Source organism: Cryptomeria japonica, chromosome 4 (assembly GCF_030272615.1).
Source record: "Cryptomeria japonica chromosome 4, Sugi_1.0, whole genome shotgun sequence".
NCBI lineage: Eukaryota > Viridiplantae > Streptophyta > Pinopsida > Cupressales > Cupressaceae > Cryptomeria > Cryptomeria japonica.
The window spans coordinates 7,595,459-7,618,157 of NC_081408.1; the positions used below are offsets into that span (position 1 = coordinate 7,595,459).

General features: G+C 37.8%; 1 protein-coding gene across 1 annotated transcript in view; it reads right to left on the reverse strand.

Annotated features, from left to right (window-relative positions):
* Positions 1-2,025: 2,025 nt before the first annotated feature.
* LOC131050036 (nuclear pore complex protein NUP62) overlaps positions 2,026-22,699 on the reverse strand; it is a 93,135-nt gene continuing 72,461 nt past the window's right edge. Inside the window, exons 7-9 of the mRNA XM_057984164.2 lie at positions 3,302-3,389; positions 3,111-3,209; positions 2,026-2,537 (exon numbers count right to left, since the gene is read on the reverse strand). Of these exons, the coding sequence (XP_057840147.2) occupies positions 2,445-2,537; positions 3,111-3,209; positions 3,302-3,389 (280 nt within the window). The 3' untranslated portion in view covers positions 2,026-2,444. The remainder of the gene's footprint in view (positions 2,538-3,110; positions 3,210-3,301; positions 3,390-22,699) is intronic.

Below are 22,699 nucleotides of genomic sequence, written 5' to 3' on the forward strand. Positions count from 1 at the left end.
TATGTGAAACACCCGTATAGTTTGGTGGACAATCATATCCTCGCAAGGTGGCCTCTCATTAAACTCAGACGCGTTAATGTGTTCCCCAAGGTTAATCCTTTGTATGCTCCCCTGATTCGGGAGACGATGAAATGGTCAAAACCAGAAAAGGGGTGGGTGAAAATAAATTTTGATGGGGCATCAAAAGGTAATCCAAGGACTTCAAGTGCGGGATGTGTGGCCTGTGATGTTGAAGGGAAGATCCTCTTTACGGGTGTAAGAAGGCTATAAGATGGAACCAATAACAAGGCGGCCTTACTCGCAATGAATCTGGTAGTAACTATGATGGTAACGAAGATACATCTGGAGGGTGACTCCCAAATTGTAGTCAATGCTTTGATCAAAGGAAATACACTGTGTTGGAAATCGAATAAATACATACACAACATAAGTGAAAAGCTTAAATCTTTCCAAAACTATTGCATCTCACATGTAAAAAAGGGAGGAAATGTCATTGTAGATGACCTGGTCAAATGAAAAGTGTTAGCTCGCGCTAGGGGAAGTGAGGTGGCGTGATTGCAAAAAAGATATAGTGAGATGGAATTAAGGCTTCTTGCCAAGTTGGTACGTCAACAAATTCAAATTTCATGTCACAAGGTCGGTATTTCTTCTGAGTAAGGTTGGGTATAAATGAGCATTTATTGTGGAATGTTTTCTGAAATGGCGGCAATGGTGAAGTGTGCTGCCTTAAATTCTAATTTAGGTATTCTCGCACATTTAATGAGTAGTAAGTTGGTGAAGATAACTTTTGACAAATTTCATCGGAATTTCTCTACAATTTCTGCAACGAGCACCAAAATGGAAGCAAATTTTACTTTACAGTCCTCCAAACAAATGTCAACCTTTCGAGGACTCGTCCCCTTGAAGAAGCTTGAGAAGATGTTTCTTGCAAAAGACCCGTTGTTTTTTAAGGCAATCCAACTGGTCTTGGGTGAAGAGGTGGCGGTTATCGACCACAGATACAGATGCAAAGTGAATATTTACTCTCTTATCATGGCTTGGGGACTAGAGTTGGGCTACACCTATGCGGATGTGAAAAAAGTTTTGAAAAAGATCATTCCATAGGAGTATTTGTTAAATATGGAGTCCTTGCTGGAATCGATTGTCGGGTTGGGGTTTCAATCTCTCTGAAGGCATCCCAAATGATGATGTGTAGTTGCGAGCGAGGCACTCTCGAATTCAATTATTTTGCCATCGTAAGGAAGTTGAGTCTGTTTTAGGGATGACGTGAAACAAGTATGGGAAGGGTTGATGATCTTCGTCCAAATAATGGATACCGAAGATGTAATTCGACAGGAGGGTGGGGAGGTGAGAATGGTGGAGGAGATGAAATGCAAGAGGTCAATTGCAAGAAAACTATCGGCCGAATTGGCAAGGCAAGGTGCAGTTGGTGGTACGACAGGTGGGAGTGGTGGCGAGACAGAAGGACCAATTTCACGAGGGTTAGCAACTGAAGGTGCAAAAAAACAACTAGAGATTCACATGCCTCTGCAAGAAGATGAGGATTTCTCTGGATTAGGGTACCTATGGGCACAAACAAACAATTCTTTCAAGTAGCAATGCAGCCAACATGCAGAGTTTGAACGATGATGCTTTTACCTAGAACCTAGTTTCAGCTTTCACTGTTTCTTCTTTCAATCTGGTGCCTCCCAACATCCACCTTGCATATGGCAATACAACACAAAAATAAAAGTACATATTTCCGTCCAAATTGGAAGCTATTGATTGTGAAAAAACCAAAATCTAAAGGTGAGATTATTCAATTATTTAACAGGTTTGCAGTCAATAAGGCATTTAATCATTCAGAAATTGTGTCCATGCTAATTGCTCGAGTAGTGTCAGTTATAAAAGGAAGATGACTTTGTTTAGTTTTTTATTGTCAGTTGAAAAATGACATCGATATCATCATTGATTGGTCTTCTTTAAAAAAACCCTTACAAACCAGATAAACTAATATTCTTCAAAAGCAACATTACACACCAGAACTACTATTCAAACACAACGGAATAAATTTCCTCACTGTACAATAGGTTTCAGAATAAGTGGTGAAATGACAGTTATGAACAGCACTGAAATAAAAATGTTTCAAACCATTTCCAAGTATAGCCTACCATGATCATCTATACTTTTGAACTGTACAAGAAATCAACTGGCTCAAAGTTACAGGTTGTGAAGACTCCGCCATTGCATGTTTCCTTACGATTCAAAGTCAAGCACTCCAATCTCAACATTGGAAATCACGACTTGACTCCATGATCCAAAAGCTAGGTCATACATGCTGATAACAATATTTATTTTGATGAAACATGCAATATGAAAACATTATTTAAGTGCCAAAATTTGTAATGGGCAAAGAGTTGCCAGATTTGCTTCAATGTGCGTCCGAAATCAATTTATCTTCACTATCAACCAATCCAATATCTTGACCGTGGAAGAGTTCGATCCAATGCAGCTCCATGATCTGAAAGTTTATTGATGCGTGTTGACAACTCGCCAGCCTGCAACATGGCATTGCAAACCATTTAAGCTTCTTTAAATGCAGCATATGCACATTGAAAACAAGTTCAGGAATCTCCTTTCTAAAAGAAAAAAATTCTACATGCATTCTGACAACAGTTACAGTAGTAAGTTCAATTCCATTTCCATTTCCATCTCCCATGCAACAAAGCATTAAAATGTGTGAGAAAAGGAGCATGTCCAGTTAACATTACACCCAAGGAATATGAACTGAATGTCAACACATTTTATTCAACATCTTGTATAGAGTGTCACAGCCTCAGGCTGTGACATAGCTTTAACTTTGTACAACTTGGCTACAATTCATTGTTGGTAGTGAAAAAAAGGAACACATACAATTGACATTATCTAAGGAATATAAACTGAATGTCAACATGTTTTGTTTGGTAAAATCCCGTATTTTGGAAAATCTTGAATAGAATGTGACAGCCAAGATGCCTGAGGTATATAGCCTTGACTCTGTAACCATACACTACCATTCATTCCATTGAACATAAACGATAAAACATGTATCACTGAACAAATTAACAAACATACAAAAAAATTGTACAAACCTTCTCATCAATCCAAACAAGGGCATTCAACTGATTGTTCAAAATCCGTACAACAATGTCTAGTGGACTAACTCCGTCAGTTGTGTCCATATCTCCACCCTACAAAGAACATAAGCATGCTTCTCAAATTTGTTTCCTTGGGGAAAATTCACTTAGGCTAGAAAAAAAGACTCGAGCTTAAGATGCTGCACCTGATTTGCATTTACAGTCTGAATTATGCCTTTAATATGATCCCCCATCTGTTCTAACTCTCTTTCAATGTATTCAGCCTGTTCATACCTGCCAGAGAAAAAAAAACTGTATTTAGCAACTAACATCATTGTGGACCATAAAATTTTACAAAAACTATACAGTGGGAAAAAAATGGAAATGCCCCGTAATTTCTGTACATAACATTTTTGCCGTAATTTATAGAAACAAATTAATTTATGCCATCCTATTCCTAGTTTTAAGATATGATCTGAATAACCTCACTCATAAAAATCTATCTCCGTCTCTTCTAAAATTAAAAGCATAAGCTTATTCCAATCAATAATTTAGCAATTATTTGAAGGGAATTCCCCCTTAATTGACTAGAAATTATGCACATAACATTTTTGCCGGAAAGTGTTATAAAGCAAAAGGCATATCCATTATGTCATTCATAATCTTGCATTATGTCATACCCTATGTCACAAGGTTTAGATTTGTGTTTGTGTTTGGCAACAATAAAAAAATTGGATTAAGTTTAGCAAAGTTAAAATTCACAAAAACAAAAAAAGAAATAATATTAAATTTCAAGAATATGAATTTGCAATTTCTTTATAAAATAATAAAATACTATATTAACTTTTCAATATATTATAATCAATTTAAAAATATTGATATAAATATGCTTAAACTTTTAATTTTAATATATTAATGATTAAAAATTTAAATAAAACAATTAAAATATTAAATGTTGATATTAAAAAAACAATGGAAACATTTTATAAGTACTAAATTTGATATAAGACAAGAAAATAAAAGAAAAACTAAAGTCATAAAACCTAAAGCGAAAATAAAAACCTAAAAAACAAAACTAACTACAAAGGCAGATGCTTGCATGAAACAGTCTATTGCCTAGGCCTTCAATCCTGATTCTGAGTCTCTAACTTCTTCAATGTGGATTCTGAGCTTCCATCATGTACATCATTGTCGAGGTCACCACTAAATGAAATGTTCCCAAATTGGCTCTGCAACAAGCAGCTTCTGTCACCATTAGCATGTTGCAAGGACCAATCAATGAACAAAACTTCCTCTTTCCAAAGTCACATTTAAAAGTTCGCAATTGTCTAGTGTCTTACAGTACAGAAAATATTCTGAGCTTCCATCATGTACATCATTGTCGAGGTCACCACTAAATGAAATGTTCCCAAATTGGCTCTGCAACAAGCAGCTTCTGTCACCATTAGCATGTTGCAAGGACCAATCAATGAACAAAACTTCCTCTTTCCAAAGTCACATTTAAAAGTTCGCAATTGTCTAGTGTCTTACAGTGCAGAAAATATTCAAAGACTCTATTGCAAACTTCTTTTTAAAAAAAAATTCGATTAAGAAAAGAAAAAAAACTAAACTTTTTCTGTACAAATTTTAGGATAAGTTCCAACAATTTGTTAAGGTTTTTAAAAAGTTTGTTAAATTCAAGAACCTTATGACATAGGTCATACAATAATTTATGCCCATCAAAGAATAATTATGCTTTTTGGTTTAGTTGAACAGATTCTACACATTATTTCTTCTTAGACAACCAAATGTTTTTTTGGTGTGTGATGGCTTCGTGAGGAGGAAAGCTAGGGTTTTGCAAAGGCCAAGCTACGTGCGGATCATTCGGGTTATCAAAGCAAAGCTTGGTATCCCTCAAGGAGGGCTCGGGAGGATGAGAACCGTAGGCAATCCAAGTGGTTCCTGAAAAATCAGTTCAAGAGGCAAGATGGTCAGCAAAATCTTCAGAACAGAAGGGGCTTTAAGTGGTTGAATATCCCCCTGGCAGTTTCAAGGGTATTGAGCACAAATTTTGGAGGCCCAAAGGGAGTGGTGAACAGAAAAAAACATAGAAGGTTAGTATTGAAACTTCTCCTAGTCACATTTTATCTTTATGCATTGAAAATAAGGAATGGAAGGAGGCAGTCGAAATGTTGAAGGAGAGCCTTTTTCATGAAGTGGGGTGGGGAGTGGTCAGCCTTTCCCAACGTCCGGAAATCGAGCGATGAGTAATGGGGGAAAAATTTTATTCTGAGAAATGCTTCTAAGAAACAAGGGATTCTCAATAATGGTCCATTTATGATGGGAGGTATGCGTTTTTACATTCAGGACTAGTCTCCAAATTTTGATCCATTAAAGGCTAACATAGATGAAATTCCAATCTGGATCCGATTGTATCCGCTGCCAAATGAGTATTGGGATCCCAAAACTTTGAAACTGATAGGTAATAAGCTGGGCAGGGTTATTTGCACGACGAGGTGGTTGAAAAGAAGGATTTTAGCATCTATGCCAGAATCTGTATTTATTGGAGACCTCTCCCGCCTTTGCCTAAAACCATTGAGCTTTGTTCTGCTCAAGGTGGCAAGGAGCTGGAACAAAACCAAAATTTTAACAAGTTGAATGCCCTGTCGGAAGAAGAAACCGGGGCTAATGAAACTGTGCCAGACAATGCAGAGAGGAATGTTTGCAAGCAAAATGTTCAAACGGAGGTAAGGGATATTAGTCGTGAGCAGGGGTCAAGTTGTGAATTTGTAATGGGGAATACTAATCTTCATACAGAAAAGGTGTTATGCGAGAACAAAACAATGGGAATGCCTTCAGAAGTATCAATTCTTAGTGAGGGAGAAACATCAAGGGCCTTGGTTCAAGAAAAGCTATCTACAGAGATAGAGGCATCACTTAATTTGGATCAAGTGATTCTAGGGTTGTGTGAAGATGGAGAATTAGGTGGGGTGGAGGGCTCTTTTGAAACAAACTGTGATGACTCCACTTGATATTTCTTCCAATATTTTGGAGAAGTTTCTCAGGATCCAGTATCGGCCCTGGATCCCAATTCAGCAAATGTGGTAAGATTAGAAGAGCCTCGAGAATTTCCAGTCATTAAAGATATTCATGTCTCCCCAGGAAAGGTGGTGGACTTTAAAATAGACAGATATCTGGAAGCAGAGGAAAGGATTATGAATTCACCCCAAGGTGAAGTGGATAACTGTCTGTCAAAAGGAGAGGATATTTTCGGATTACAAGATGAGGAAGGGATCCTTGACAAGAGGACAATTTGTCAAACCTTTTCCAAGAAAAGAAAAATGACCATTGGGGAGAAAAAACAAAGAGGTATGAAATCTGCCAAGGTAAAGTTGGAAATGACTGTGAGTGCAAAGGGGCAACGTCAAGGGCTGCAACGTCTTATCTTGGAATGTCAGGGGCTGCAATGCCTCTGAAAAGAGATGTCTGATCAAGTGGCGTTTTGATCAAATGAGACCGGATGTAATTTTCCTTCAAGAAACCAAATCGAGTAACAGTGAGATGGATTATTTATTGAAGGGATGGAAATTTTGTTAAGGGATATTTTATGGAGGCTAATGGAGCCTCAGCAGGAATGGTGGTCTTATAGAACCCGAGTTTGGTTCAGTGCAAGCTCATTATGCAAGAACAACATTGACAACTTGTAAAGCTGAACCCATATTTCTTAAATAAATTACAGTACAATATAAAGTAAGATTAATTATCTGCAATACACTGTTAATTTATTTAATTCGATATTCTAAATATTTTTCTTGAGTTCTTGAGTAATATGTTAATTTATAATATACTGCAAGTTACTTAATATTTAACATATAAGCAATATATTAATTTATTTAACAATTTTCTGCAAGTGCTAGATTTTTCAGTAATATGAATGCAGAAAAATCTAGCAATTGCAGAAAATTGTTAAATAAATTAATAAATTATTTGTATCTTAAATATTAAATAAGTTGCAGTATATTGTAATATCTAGCAATGGCTGGAATTTTTAATATACTGTAATTTTTTAATAATTTAGGAAAAAATTTAATATACGCTTAATTTATTTAATATAGACTATTAAAAACCAGTAATTTGATTAATATACAAACAATACAAAGAAACGATACATTTAAATGCATCAGCAAAAATATCAACGCATATTGTTCACAAAAACAGGTTCTTATCTCTATGTATTCAATATTTGTGGTTGCTTATTGCCATGTTGAAGATTAAGAAAGCTAAATAATAGTGCACCTCAAACCATTTTACATTTGTACTATCATGTATCAACCTGCAAAAACAAATCGATTTCGTACAAGTTTGATAATACCTTCTGGTCTATATTGGACACATATTGATTAAGTATGCATTCATGAGGAGTTAAGTCTTCACATCCTTGCTTCATGGATTTCTTGGTTTGATCATTTTTAAGACACCATAATGGTATTGTGCTCTTATATATACAATTGATGTATCTATAAAATTGGATGGACAAAAAGCAAAGAGCCTCAAGGCTGAAAATGATGCAATCTCTTCTTATTCTTTGACTTCTTTTGTTCAAATAATAAGAAAAATTTGTGCATCCTAGTTCAGTTGCATTCCTAAACCATAATTAGAAAACAAATTAACACTACTATGATATGAGCATCACTATCAGCACAACTACAACACTAAAATGCTGAAAGACTGAATTAAAGTGGTTTTGCAGAATTGATTCTTGATCACAATGCCATGTCAAAAAGACTTTGCGTGGACATATTGCACAACAATTGCTGGTAGCACAAAGGTTAAAAGCAATCGGTGTCTAAATGATATATTTGGTGGAATTCATCATTCCAAATGGCATTTGGCAAAAGAATGAGGAAATAACACCGACATTTGCACAAAATACCTTGTAGATGTCATGTATCAAGCAAAACAAGCTCTTGATGGGATTGCTGAGAGTAGGCCAAAAAAGCGAGAACCACAGTTGAAATAAATTTTAGTTTTGTAGATGCTAGGAGGAATTGTTTGGATGAAGAGCATCACAAAGGGGGTTTAAGGGAATATGGGTCAGCACCTCGTTCTACAACATGTGAACCAAACACAGGTGGAGGCAACATTAATAATATCTTCCAACCTCGTACTACACTAGGATCGCATACCACTTTAGAGAGTACAAGATGGAGGAAAAATGTACATTGAGGGTTGGTATCCTCAAAGGTGCAATACGGGATGTTCAAGATGTTGTTAAAGTGCATTGATTAGAGTGGGCTACTACTAGTGGTTGCAGCATTATGTCAGATGGATGGACAGATAAAAGAAACTGAACCTTCATTAACTTCCTTGTCTCTTGTAATATTGGCACTATTTTTTTGAAATCTATGGATGCATCAAATATAATCAAATCTGCAACTTCATTGTTCAAGATGTATGACATTATAGTCATGGATGTAGGGCCACAAAAAGTGGTTCAATTTATCACAGGCAATGCTACTGCTTGTGTTGCTGCTGGGAGACTCCTAACAGACAAATACCCCTCCATGTTTTTTACCCCATGTGCAGCACACTAACTTGATCTAACCCTAGAGGGCATTGGAAAAATTGAATGGGTTAAGGAGGTATTGTATAAGGCTCACAGGATTACCAAATTTATCTATATAATCACTTAAGGGTTTCGTCTATAATGGGCTCTTTCACAAGGGGGAAGTAGCTAGTTCAATCAGGGGTGACAGAATTTGCAACACTTCCTTGCAATATAAACATTGTGAACAAAAAATTAATTTGAGGTGAGTGTTTGTTTCAACTGAGCGGATGGAGTCTAGCTTCACAAATCAAACAGATGGTATAGAGTGGCAGAGTACATGTATTCTACAATTTTAGCGATTCAATTGAACAAATTGTAGAATTTCTAGAGCCTCTAGTAAAAGTCTTGAGACTAGTTGATAGGGAAAAATCCCCCATGGGATATTTGTATGAGGCCATGGATAGGGCCAAGGAGGTGATGAGTAAGCTGACATATTATTAAAATATTCAATGTTGTGATGTATTAAACAATGGAGATGAAGTCTCCTTAAATAGACAGATAAAAGACGATGTTTCTAAATAAAACAATTGTAAACTGAGACCAGAAATAGAAACTACCTAAGACAACTAGATGACCATTAAAGAGACAATACATTATGCTAACACCCTCCCTTAATGGTCATTGTTATAGCAACCGAGAGAAAAACAGAGAAGGTTGTCGCCGCCTTCTCAAAACACTCTGCAACAAGAGACTGTAACTGACCCTCCTAGAATCTACAGAACTTCTAGATATCTCTACAAATCAAAAATCATCACAAATCGTCCAACTTGATGTTGGGTAACAAAGGTATCACTCCCTGTAGCCAGAAACACCGAGATGATGAAATTGAAAACATGGTTTAACACGATTTACAGGAAAAATCGGCAAACCCTCAACAAACTTTTGCAGATGAGCACGACCCCCCAAAATAGACTGCGACTTTTGAGGAAAAAATTGCCAAACCCTGAAACTGAAGATAACAAAGCATCGTTTTTTTCGGAAAAAATAGTAAAAATCGCAAGGCAATAACACCTGTACCCCATGATTTTTGAGGAAAAAAATCAAGCAAAACCTAGAATCCCATGCAAATATTGAGAATTACAGAGGACCAAATACGATTTTTGAGGTGAAAAATCAATCAAAACCGGACATGATTTTTTAGGTTAAAAATCAATCGAAACCCAAAACACAAAATCTGAGACACGAATCAAAATACAAAACTTTGTTTTGAGGAAAAATGGTAAAACCCAACAGAAATTTTTTAGGATAAAAATAAGGAAAACCCTCCCAGAATTTTTAAAGGGGAAAAATTTATGAAAACCAAAGTTGCATGGGTACGAGGGGGTTCTTGGAGACGTCGGGTACTGGTACTGGTACGGCTATTTTTTCAAAATAAGAGACATGGGTACTTGGAGACACCCAAAAAAAAAAATTTAATATAATTTAATAATTTATAGAAAATCTGAAAATCTGATGACATTGAACTTTCAAAAAAAGAAATAACATGAAGTATTAACTATGAAGTTTAGGATCAAAATATCATACAATCATTGTGTCATACTTTCAAACTGATTAGTGATACTGATTACATATTGAAAATAGCTTGATAAACAGCAAGCTGATATGCAAACCAAAAACTAAAAGCAAAAATCAGAAATTTTATATTTATAATCTACTCTTCTTCGCCATGATCATCCTATCAAGGTCCTCAGCTATGAGGCTCTCCAAATAGTCATCACTCTTGAATTCAGGTTCCTCTGATGGTAGAATAACAGGGGGTAAATCTGCTAGTCCACCTGCTTCAACCACTTCATCTACAATGGCTGCAACTTCTCCATCAGGTGAAATTTGATCCCATTTTGCCAAAGGACCCTCGTTGTATCCAAGATCTACACAAGAGAGAAGACAAAGTGAGCTATGAATGTACACCAGGTTCTCTGCTTTCTTTGATCCTAATCGGTTCCTCTTTAGTGAATGAATGAACCCATAAGTGCTCCAATTTCTCTCACAAGATGAAGAGCTAGCCACTTGTGAGAGCAATCATATTGCAAATGATTGCAATTCAAGGGCTTCACTTCCACGATTCCACCACCAGTGTATAGAGTCTTTCTTTACTTTCATATCATATATAGCTTCCACAGAAGCAAAATCACCTTGCCCACGTAAAAACTTATTCCATTGAGTCCATATAACTGAAGCTTCCTCACCTCGGCCATAGATCTTTTTAACCGCAACCCAAAAGCCCTTCATTACCTCTCTATCCTGATGTGGAGCTCTCTTTTTGCTCACTTCTATATCATACCATTTAGGATTAAGGGCATAGGCAGCACAATGAAGATTGCTTCCAAGCTGCCCATGCATCACTAACAATCGTGGAACACAAAGCTCCTTTGACTTCACAAAGGCGGTCAAGAAGAATGAAGTAAGAAGCAAAACGTGTGTCAGTAGGTTTGAGAAGTTCCACCTTGGCAAATTTACGATAAATGGCTTGTGTGTGGTGATGTTTACATATGAACATTTGTATCTTTATGCCCTTCTCTATGAGATCTGAAATCCATTGGAACTTGCAAATATCCTTGAGAGCATTATTTAATGAATGCACACAACATGGTGTCCAAAATATCTGCCTGTACCTCTTTTGCACCAACATGCCTTTTGCTTTATAAACAGGGGCAGCATCAGTAACAACTTGGACCACATGTGATGCCCCCGCCTCCTCAATGCTGTCACATAACTGGCTATGAAGAAATTCTGCATTTTGTTCTTGCCCTGACCAATCTATTGCCTTCAAAAAATAAGGCCCTTTGCTACATGTTACCATGATATTAAGTAGTGGACGATTCCTAGCATCTGTCCACCCATCCATCACAATACTACATCCTTCTTGAGCCCACACTCTTTTCAATGGTGCAGTTTGTTCCTCTAATCGACTGTTTTCTTTAACAACAAGAGTAGTGCAAAGCTTCTCATACCTAGGCGGTTTATAGCATGCTGGTGCATTATTGATAGCACGAACCATCTCTTCATAGAATGGAGAGCAAGCCACATTGACTGATATTCCAATTGCATAAAAGAATCGTCCAATGGCTGCATCAACTGCTTCTCGTCCTTGCACATCAAACAATCTTCCAATGGGGTTTGCACTACCAATGTGTGGTCTTTTGGGAGCCTATTCAGTTGCTACACATCTAGAAGTCACATCCACCTCTGACTCTATATCATGACTGTAAGTTGTGGTAGTTGTCCATGTTGTTGAAGCATAAGAGCTTCGCATAACAACTTTCCCATCAGCCCTTTCCTGTTCTCTCACAGCGTCATATCTTTCACTCTCATTTGTACAACCTTCAACACCATTACATGGCAAGTGGAGGAAATGAGCCTTCACCCTCGTGTAGGTACCTTTCCATCCCAAATTACAAAGTTTGCATTTGATAGTGGCTGTTCCACCTGATCCTTTCGGCCCCAGAACACGGTCAACATACTTCCATAGTGGGTACAACCCTTCTCTTCCTCCACCTGACATTTTGAATGATGAATCTAAATAAAAAATAAAAAAGTTAAAAACAAAAAAATAGTTGATGAACTCACTGATTTACGCCCTATTATTCTACCCAAAATGTGTATTTGCAGGTTTGAGTATATAAATTTTTTAGTAATTTTAAATTTACCAGAAATTATTATATAATTTTTTAATTTACCAGATTTTTTTTTACTAATTTAACAGTAATTTCTGGTAAAAAAATTATAGTACTGAGTAATACACTAATAGTAATACTGTATTAGTATATTAATAAAATTTAAAAATTAAATTAGAAGTATATTGTCTTAAACTATAATGAAACAATAAACCAAAGTTTTAAAACTCGGACTCGGCAAACCAAAAATTTGCACTCGGACTCGGCAAGGACTCAGCAAGGACTCGGCAAAAAAAAAACGTAAAGAAATTAATGCATTTAGAGAACATAAGAGCCATAATTGAAACATTACACATGTCATGATCTACAAACGCACAATATTTGAAATTTCATCCTTCATACTCATAGTTTCAACTCTAAAATGTATAACAGCAACATAAGTTTATAAATACCAAGATTTCTTCAATGCTAATTATGTTGTTATATGGAGCCTAATTAGACTCGGAGGTTAAATTTTCCCTACTTCCATCAGCCCAGTTTCCTACTATATTTTTCAACGAGGGTTTGGGGTGTCGGGTGTTATTTTTCTATTGGCCCGTGTCCAATTAGGGTTACCCCTTAAACCCCAAAAAAGTCTCTGAGACGCAGCCAAAAAGGTGGGGGGGCCGCATCCCCATGGAACACTGTGAAAAACAACCCTTCAAGAGATATTTCACTCCCTCAGTTATGCCAAATGAACGCAAAAAAAATTTTAAAAACTCACTTTTAAAGCTTGCATGACATTTTTTTAGTGTCGCGTCAATCCATCTGAAAAAGAGTCCCGAGTCCGTGCAAAAGACTTGTGCGAGCCCTTGCAAAAGACTCGCAAGTCTTTCAGATGGACTTACTAGGACTCGCCTCACAAGTCCTTGGCAAGTCAACTCGTGGCACCCATGGACTCTCGAGTCCGTGGCGAGTCCACGAGTTTTAAAATAATGCAATAAACAATGAAAAATTTTTAATTTTAAATTCTGAAATATATTAATTTCTTTTTGTGCCTATGAATTATTTTTTCATGTATTTCACAGTATATAGACTGTGAATGTTCAATACATTCACAGTTTTTATACTGTGAAATCAGAAATACATTACAAATTTATAAAATCAATAAAACTATAAATTATAAAACAAATTCTGAAATACATAGTATCGGTGTTTCAATTCAAAAAGAAAAAATGAGAAAAAATCGTGATATAATCGAAAAATTTAAAAACCTTATTATGCTCTGTGGTTTTCGATTTGTGTTGGAAGGCAAGCAAAAATCGTTCACGTGATTTGTCTTGGGCGGCAAAACGACTTTGGGTGGCTGCGATTTGTTTTTGGGCGGTTGCAAAATGATTGTGATTTGTGTTCAGGCGACGGCAAAATGACTTCGCGTGGCAAAACGACTGTGATTTGTGTTCGAGCAGCTGCAAAACGTAGGGTAAATGACTTTGCGCGACTGAAAATATGTTCGCGTAATGTATACAACAACCGTGACGTTACACATTTAGGGTTTGTTGACTTTTCGACCCCCGTGATGTCCCACTTTTAAGGGTTTTTTAAATTTTTTCAAGCATTTCTAGGCGGATTCATCAAGAAACACGCTACCAACTCCTGCCCACGCCTCCTGCAAGTGGAAACGCCTCCACCCATGTCTCCCACACAAGATACGGGTACCAGTATCCAGTTCGGGTCTCCAAGGGTCTAGGGTACGTTTCCGTGCAACCTAGATGAAAACCCATCAAAAAAAATTTATAAAAAACTCAACCAATAATTTTTTAAGGGAAAATTTATAAAACCCTTCTCACATGGAAACCAGATCCAAAAAAAAACTTTTCGGGCGCAGAATGCAGACATGCTTTCCGAGAAAAATGCCAAAATACAATGCAAAGGCATCATGAAAAATAGACAGTAGAGGTCACACGGATTTAGAGACCTGGAAACCCTGGTCGCAAACATAGAAAACACGGAAATCATGTACAAGACTCGCTACGAAACATAATACACGGGGAACAAAATTGTGGAAGAAAGGAAATTGCGACCCAGAAATGATTGCAAAAAAACCACGACAACTCCTCGTTGACGACACAAAACCCTAGCCTTGGAAAAAACAAGGGTCGAAAATGTAGTCACACGAAAGTAGAGAAGCCTAGAAAAACACGTTGAATGTAGCAAAGAAAAAAAAACAAAGAAAACCACGGAAGCAAAGAAAAAATATGCAACCCACGAACTCGCGGAGAACTCACAGAGGTCGCGATTTTTAGGTCGTAGACTAAAAAGATCGCTGCAAATAGATCACTAAAAGAAAAATCATGATTCAAGGCCTCGCGAACAAAGCCGCAACCACGAACCACCCAACAAACAGGTAAAAACCCTTCACGGGTTTGAACACAGAAACCCGCCCCCTTTTTTTTCACACAGATCATACTGAAACCCTAGAAAAATGGTTTTCCCAAAATCTTGAGCCCTCCCGTGAGGTAGACAAGCTTAGACCTACTCTGATACCATATTATTAAAATATTCGATGTTGTGATGTATTAAACAATGGAGATGAAATCTCCTTAAATAGACAAATACAAGATGATGTTTCTAAATGAAACAATCATAAACTGAGACTAAAAATAGAAACTACCTAAGACAACTAGATGACCATTAAAGAAACAATACATTACGCTAACATGACAAATGATAGGGATAAGTATACGTTCGTTGTGGGACATAAATGATAGAATATGGGATGGGTAGATGCACTCTCCTCTCCATGTTGCGATATATTTTCTCAATCCATCATTGTTCTACAAGACTACATTCATAGATATTGATGTTGAGATCAAACAAGGCTTCTTCAAGTGCATGTAAAAAATGTTTCCAAACAGAAATCAATTTAATGAAGCTTTGTCAAAGTTGCAAATGTACAAACAATCAAGGGGTTTTCTCTCTTTTAGGGCTGCCACGGAAGGCAAAAGACCTTCCAACCAGGTCGATTCTATAAACTTTTGACAATCTCTTTATTTTGTCAACATGGTCATTAAATTTGTTAAAATTCTAACATATTCTTATAATTTCATCTCCATATAATGTATTTTTCAGCTCAATGCTAGGCTTGTTTTGGTGACGAATGCAAAAAATCTTAGGTGGATGGCAATGCACATTTTTACCCAACCTATCAGCTCATTCGCTTGTGCGTGTAGTTGGAGTGTTTTTTAGCACATACATTCCAAGAAATGCAACCGCCAAACACAAAAACAAATGAATGACTTGGTGTTTGTTCACCACAACCTCCGCTTGAAGCTAAAGAAAGCTCAAGGTAAGATATTAATATATACTTGCAATTAGTTGAAGTTGTATTCATTGTGTTTTTCACTTGTAAGGCAAAGACCAATTTCTACATGGCCAAAAACAAGACCTATTAGAAAGACGAGCCAATTGACCACCACAAGATAGATCCAAAGTCTAAGTGGATTGTTGTTGATGATGAAGATGATAATTTGATTGGGCCTAATGATTTTGATATAATGGGGCAAGCCAACATGTATCCTGAATGGACTGAACGAGTTAGGGCAGACTCTCACTCAAGAGCTTCATCATCAAGGCCTCCTGCCCTATAGCATGTCATTGGCTACATTTGATTTTTTGGAACTTTGTACTTAGTTTATAGATTGACTTTGCACAAAGTCACAAACTATATTGTTATTGACATTTTGACAACTATCACCATCTAGTTATTATTTATGTTGTATGTTTTATGCAATGTAATCAGCGATATGAATATAAACGAAGATAATCTATTTTCTACAATTCATGTGTTGAAGTCTCTATTTTATTTGCTTCCAATATCTCTGTGTTGTGACCATTTCACACATCGCCCCATTTGAAATGGGGACCCCCTCTTTTTGCTCGTTTTTGCTCGCCTTTCGCTTTGCTTTTTAGGGTTTTGGTAGTTTGTCAGTTGTCTGGATTAGGGTCAAGCCTTAGGGTTTTAGTTACTGTCTTTTCAGGCTAGAGTCCAGTCAGTCTTGAGAGCTTTTTTTTTGAGCTTCCTTTTGTAGGATGCAATTTTGAATGAAATGAATTCGCTAGAATGGTCTATTTTCAATTGGAATTTTGAATGCAGAATCTTAATTTGTTTAAGTGTTAATGATGAAAATGTGATTTTTATTCAATTGAGTAATTTTTGACCAAATTTTGAGTTTTTTGATATTTGATCCTGGGCATGAGGAATGATTTGTTTTTGCCTTGTGAAGTGATTAAACGTGTGAAATCATGATATTTTGGCCTATAGGAGCAAAATCGCTCCTGACCCTTAGTGAAGGACTGGAGCTCAAAATCAAATATTGCTTTGTCCTTGCAGGATTTTAACAATTTGACGATTTGAAGAGATCAAAGGAGATGCATTTTATCAATTGAATATAATTTGAAGGCACAAACATGAAGAAAGTGGACCAAATTGCAAAAATCGCTCCTGTCCCTCAGTCAGGGACCAGGGCGAAATCCATTGTAGCTCCCGTCCCTCTCTCAGGGACCAGAGCGAAATTTCTTATAAGGCAAAATTCAGGCAAAGATCAAGCAAGTTTTAGGTTTGAGGCAAGCAAAGACAATGAATTGAACCCGTTGAAGACAAATTGAAGATTACGAAACATCAACAAGGGACCCAGATGCCCAAGTTCGCTCCTGTCCCTCAGTCAGGGACCAAAGCGATCTTTGCCTTAGACGAATTTCTTGCCAAGTTTGAATGATTTCCACGCCAAAGGTGAATAAAACGGAGCATTACAAGACCATTGAAGATAATTTTTGAGGTTAGCAAAGTGAGATGAAGCCTACAAGCACAAATTCGCTCCTGTCCCTCAGCCAGGGACCAAGGCGATATCTTAGTTATCTTGCTTTCATCCCAAGTTCAAGACACTCCAAGACGAAGTACAAGGTGGCGAGGACGTTTTAAGGTATCTTGATGAAGAACAAAGTTACAAGGACCGCCAAAATGAAGGATTTGCACTTAAATACCTAGGTTCGCTCCTGTCTCTCAGGCAGGGACCAGAGCGAAATTTTCATGAGAGCCTAGATTTTGAAAGTTGATCACGTTTTAAGTGTCCAAGGGGATCAAAAGGACTTCATTTTACACAATGAAAGCAGTGGCAAATTGATGAAAGCAAGTATGAGCACAAGACATTGAAGATCGCTCCTGTCCCTCAGGCAGGGACCAGAGCGATATTTATCATATTGGCCAAATCCTTCCAAAATCACGTTAAGTCAAGATCATGCGAGGTGGTAAAGGGTCTAAGGTATCTTAAGAAGGTGATATACAAAGGTTTCAAACGTCAAACGACTATCAATTGAGCCAAGGAAGCTATATCGCTCCTGTCCTTCAGGCAAGGACCAGAGCGATTTTCATTAAATCATTCATTTTCCTTCAAAATCAAGACAAGGCAAGGATAGGCAAGATCAAAAACATCATTTAGGAAGCAATGAATGAAGAACAAAGGTTGAAAGATGGCAAATTTTGGCTAGAGCTTCAAGATCGCTCCTGTCCCTCTCCAAGGGACCAGGGCGATAGTCCTCTAAACATCAAAGTGTCTTGTAGAAGCCAAGTGAAATGAGAGTAGAATGAAAGAATAACATTGTTTATCCCTCACAATGAAGATTGAAGTTTGAAGTTACAAAGGTCATGGAGAAAACACCAGGATCGCTCCTGTCCCTCACCAAGGGACCAGGGCGATATTTGCTAAAATACTTGTTATCCTTCGAAGATCATGTCAAAGCAAAGTTACAAAGGGTTTAAAACGTCGTTTGGAAGGCAATGAACGAGGAGTTAAAATCAAGAACGAAGAATTTCAAGTAAGAACATAGGGATCGCTCCTGTCCCTCTCCAAGGGACCAGGGCGATATCACCTCAAGAGGCACTCATTTGCAAGGTCAAGTCACCCAAGTTTGAAATTCCTAGTAAAAATGCCAACTTCAACGTAAGGATGAAGATTTTGAACGTCAAAAGCACAAGAATCAAGACCAAATTGAAATTTCGCTCCTGTCCCTCAGTCAGGGACCAGGGCGATGAGGTTTGCACTTTTCCATTTTCAAATTTTGGGCGCTCAAACATTTTTGAATTTATTTAAATGCTAAAAATCGATAAAGTTTGAAAATTCAATTAAATTAGCATTTAAAATTTGCACAAGATATTAATTAATTATTTTTGCCTTGTAAAAAAAAATCGAATTTGTTAATTTAAAAAACAAAGGTATTTATAATTAATTATTAATTATTAATTTAATCAAATGAAGCGCTTGGGTTTATTTTATCAAAGTCGGCCTTTATTATTTATTTAAAAATCGTTTAAATTGCCTTATTTTTACAAGTCGGCCTCAAGGTAATTGTGGTGTGAACGCTTATAAAGGGAGGTGAAGATTTTCATTTTCACATTATCATTTTACCATCTTCATTCACATGCGATTTGAGGAAGACAAAGGGAAAAAGTGCGAATTGTGTTTAAGGAGAAGTGCGAATTGTATTCTTCAAGGTGGTGCGAAGTATTATCCAAGGAGGTGCGAACCTTAGTTTCCTTTGAGCAAACTTGTCAAAGATATTGAAGATCATGTCAAGGCCATCTAGAATTAATTTTGCCTAGGCGAATCCATTTGTTTTGCATTCTAGAGTTAGCTCTCTAGTGAGGTATGGCGATATGGTTTTATTGTTTTAATTTTGAATAGTTGATCGTCATAGCTTAAATTTTGAATTTTGAAATTTTGAATTCCCCTAGCTCAATCGTTTTTTAGGAAATGATAACTCAAGGACTTATCATGATGTTTCCTAAAATTTACTCTCTAATCTATGTTATGCATTGCAAAATCTAGTTCTTATTATGAAATGTTGTGTAGGTATGGCAACCCCGAAGGCAGGAGCATCCACCAGTCGTCCAGCTCTCATGAAGGAAGATCAAAAGACCGAAGAAGTGGAGACCAAGATCGTGTCGAAGTGGAGCAACATTGGAGATACCAACTTGGGCAACTTCAGCACGAAGAAGTTTCGAGAGGTTCCTTACATTGGCAAGCCATCACCTGTCGCCCGGAGAATAATCGAGAGTGGCATCATTAAGGCGGTCGGCTTCCCTCTAGCAATTCAGTGCCATGAGTTGATGATCGAGTGTGCTCGTCATTATGATCCTCAGTCCAGAACGATCGTGTCTAATGAAGGAAACACTTTGGCGTACCTTTCAGAGGAAGCTATAAGTGAAGCTTTCCATCTTCCAGAGCACAGAGACATGATATACAAGAGCATAGAAGGAGCCAGGTCAATGTATGAAGATGATCCAGAGGCTTGTCTAAGCATAATCAACAAGAATTGGTTACTCAAGAGCCGTCCTCCCCTGAGCAAGATCCCGAACACACCACACAGGATTGATTTCCAGGAGGAGTACAGAGATTTGATCACAATGCTCAACCGAGTTACAGGAGCCCCTCACGCCTTCTATTTTGAGAAGTGGATGTTCTACTTCATCCAGGTGATCGTTCAAGGGAAAGGAACCATACATTGGGCTAGGATGATTAGCAATTGCTTGGACGTACAGTTGAGGAGACTTAAGGCTACCAAATCCTTCTACATGAGTTCATACGTCATCTATGCCTTGATCAGGAGTTTTGAGTACGCAGGACTACCTCACAGAGGAGTGATTGGAAGAGGACCCGACGAGGTCAGAGTTTGTGATTCCTATGTCCACTTGCATCATCCGCCAGGAAGCAACTACAAGCTAGTTAATGATACCTTCACGATGAACATCACGAGGACGTTGCAAGGTGGGATTCACAACAGATTATCTCAGGATGCACAGGAATTAGTAAAGAGGTATGGTGCTTGGTTTATTCAGTTTCCGAAGTTCACTTATATCAGAGTTCATGGATGTCCTTTACCTCCATACATGTTGCCGAGATATCCGACAGACAGAATTGTGTTACTTGAAGTAACAAGACAGTTGGCAGCATATGCGAAGGCATTCAGACACAGACATGAGAATGGAGTTCCAGTACCTATCATTTTGGGCAATTCAGTTGAGGTATGTCCTAATGCTTTAGCTATGGATGACGCAGAGAAGGAGTTAGCCTTGTATTCTTTTTCATCCTTTGCTTTGAGAAAAAGCTTTGATCCACATGGATATATAGAGGAGACAGTCGGTAGGAAGTTTAAGCATGAGTACCAAATAGAAGATTTTATGATGAATCTCTTAGATGATCTTGAAGTGAAACGAAAAATGCATTCTAGATTGCCTTTGGATTTCATCAGGAAATGCAGGATTTACAGAGTGGCCGACCAAGCATAGGACAGTGGCAAACATCTCCAGTCATCCTATGATCGAGAAAGCAAATCAATAAGGTTAGATTGGAATGAGCCCGAGGTCGTGGATCTAGATGCTTTGATGGCTCCAGTCTTGTCTTGTACTCGCAGATGGGTTGACGTACAGCATCAGAAGTTGAGAGAGCAAGGCATGGCTATGACTTTCACTTTGGAAGAGAAACCAGCCGAAGGTGGAGCCAGTGTGAGTGAAGGCAATCCTAATCCTAGAAATTCAGGTGAAGGTAACCTTCGATGTGCCAGTGAAGGCAATCTCCATCCAAGGGGTTCGAAGAGGAAAGAAAGGCCAGAAAAGAGGGAATCTTCAAAGAAGAAGCAAGGGGCCAACCGAGATCGTTCATCCGGTACTTCTTCTAGACCAGAGAAAAGGACACTTCAAGTGGAAGAATCCATGGAGTCTATGGTACAGAATGATAGGCAGGAAGAAGGACAGGCACCGCAAGGGTCACCAGATGGATCTCTCCAAGATTATGAGTTAGATGAAGATAGAGAAGGCAACGAAATAACATCTCCTCCCAGAGAAGAAGAAGTAGTGCATAAGGAAATTCAGGTTCAAGAGACAAGATCGGCCATCCCAGATTGGTTGAAGGAAAGATTAACCAAGGTGATCGTGATAGAGGACGAGGATAATGTAATCGATTTAGAGAGCCTTGTTGGACGTTCACACGAAGTAACAGAGAAGAGGAAGGCTACCAAGATGTCCAAAATGATTAGAGATGAGACTGGATCCAGAAAACTGCAAATAGCTACACCGGCAGTAGACAAATATGAAGGTGAGATCCTAGCAGAGGATTATGATATACAGACTTTTGAGCTAGGACCATCCACAGCTGAGCAGACACTAGATGATGCCACCGATTCATTTGAGGCATTGAAAGACAAGCTTAGAGAAGAAATGGAGAAGAATAGAAAGCTTGAGAGAGAGGTCGGTGCATGGAGGACTTATTTCAGTCATCTCAATGAACCTTTGGGACGTCAGGATCCAGCTAGATCACCAGTGCAGGCACTTCCACTTCAATCAATTAATGAGGCAGAAAGATTCAGGAATATGGTCCAGCGTACAAGTACTTGGATGGATAAATCTCATACAGTTGCCGTAGAATTTGTAACAAGGATGATGAAGACTATTCATCAAGCTATCCAGGTTCTTGAGATAATCCACAATTTGATGATAACAGTAGCCGCATTTGCTCATACCAAAGATGTTATCATTCCTGTCTTGAAAGTAATTAGACACACATCAAGGAAGGTCTTAGCGCAAGAAAATATCATGGATGGAGGACCTCACAGTTTGCTTCAATGGTCAACCTTACTTCATATGAAGAGTGTTTTCTTTGAGGACATCAGTACTAGATGTAGCCAAGTAGAAGAGGTGATCAATCCGATCCAGGACAGAGTGTTTGAGGTACTACGTACCATTCTTGGCAGGAGGATCGAGGTCGAGACAGATGTGGATATGCAAGAATTGGAGGATAGAATCAAGGTCATCTTTTGTAAGGACGCTAATGTCACAGACGAGCAATATGGTCAGATGTTTGCCACCATGCTCCTGATTGAAAGAACAAAGGAACTTGAATCTTCATGGGACGCAGCTCTTCTAGATGCATTCGATCAGGTCATCCACCTGGAAGAAAGTATGAAGAATCTTCCCGAGATTCCAATTGCTGAGATCGAAGGAATCGTATCAAGATTCATTGCATATGCTAAAAAGGAACATTGGAAAGGGAATAAGATTCTAGATGAGAGGTTGTTATAGATGACATGGCACCTTAATTGTCATTGGTTTATGTCTCCTAGGTTTTTGTGCCAAATTTAATATTTGGCTATGCATTTAATATTGTTCAGTAAAAAGGAGGCCATTTGTAACAAACCCTAATTAGGGTTTAGGTGTCATGATCTTAACCGTTGATCTGCTTTCAATCTGGACCATTCATTGTAATTGAGGATGCTATTTATACCCTCATTTTCATTTCATTTTGTAATTAGAAAATAAGAAAAATTAGAGATTAGAGAGAGAGTTTGATTAGAGTTAGAAGCAATTTTACTTT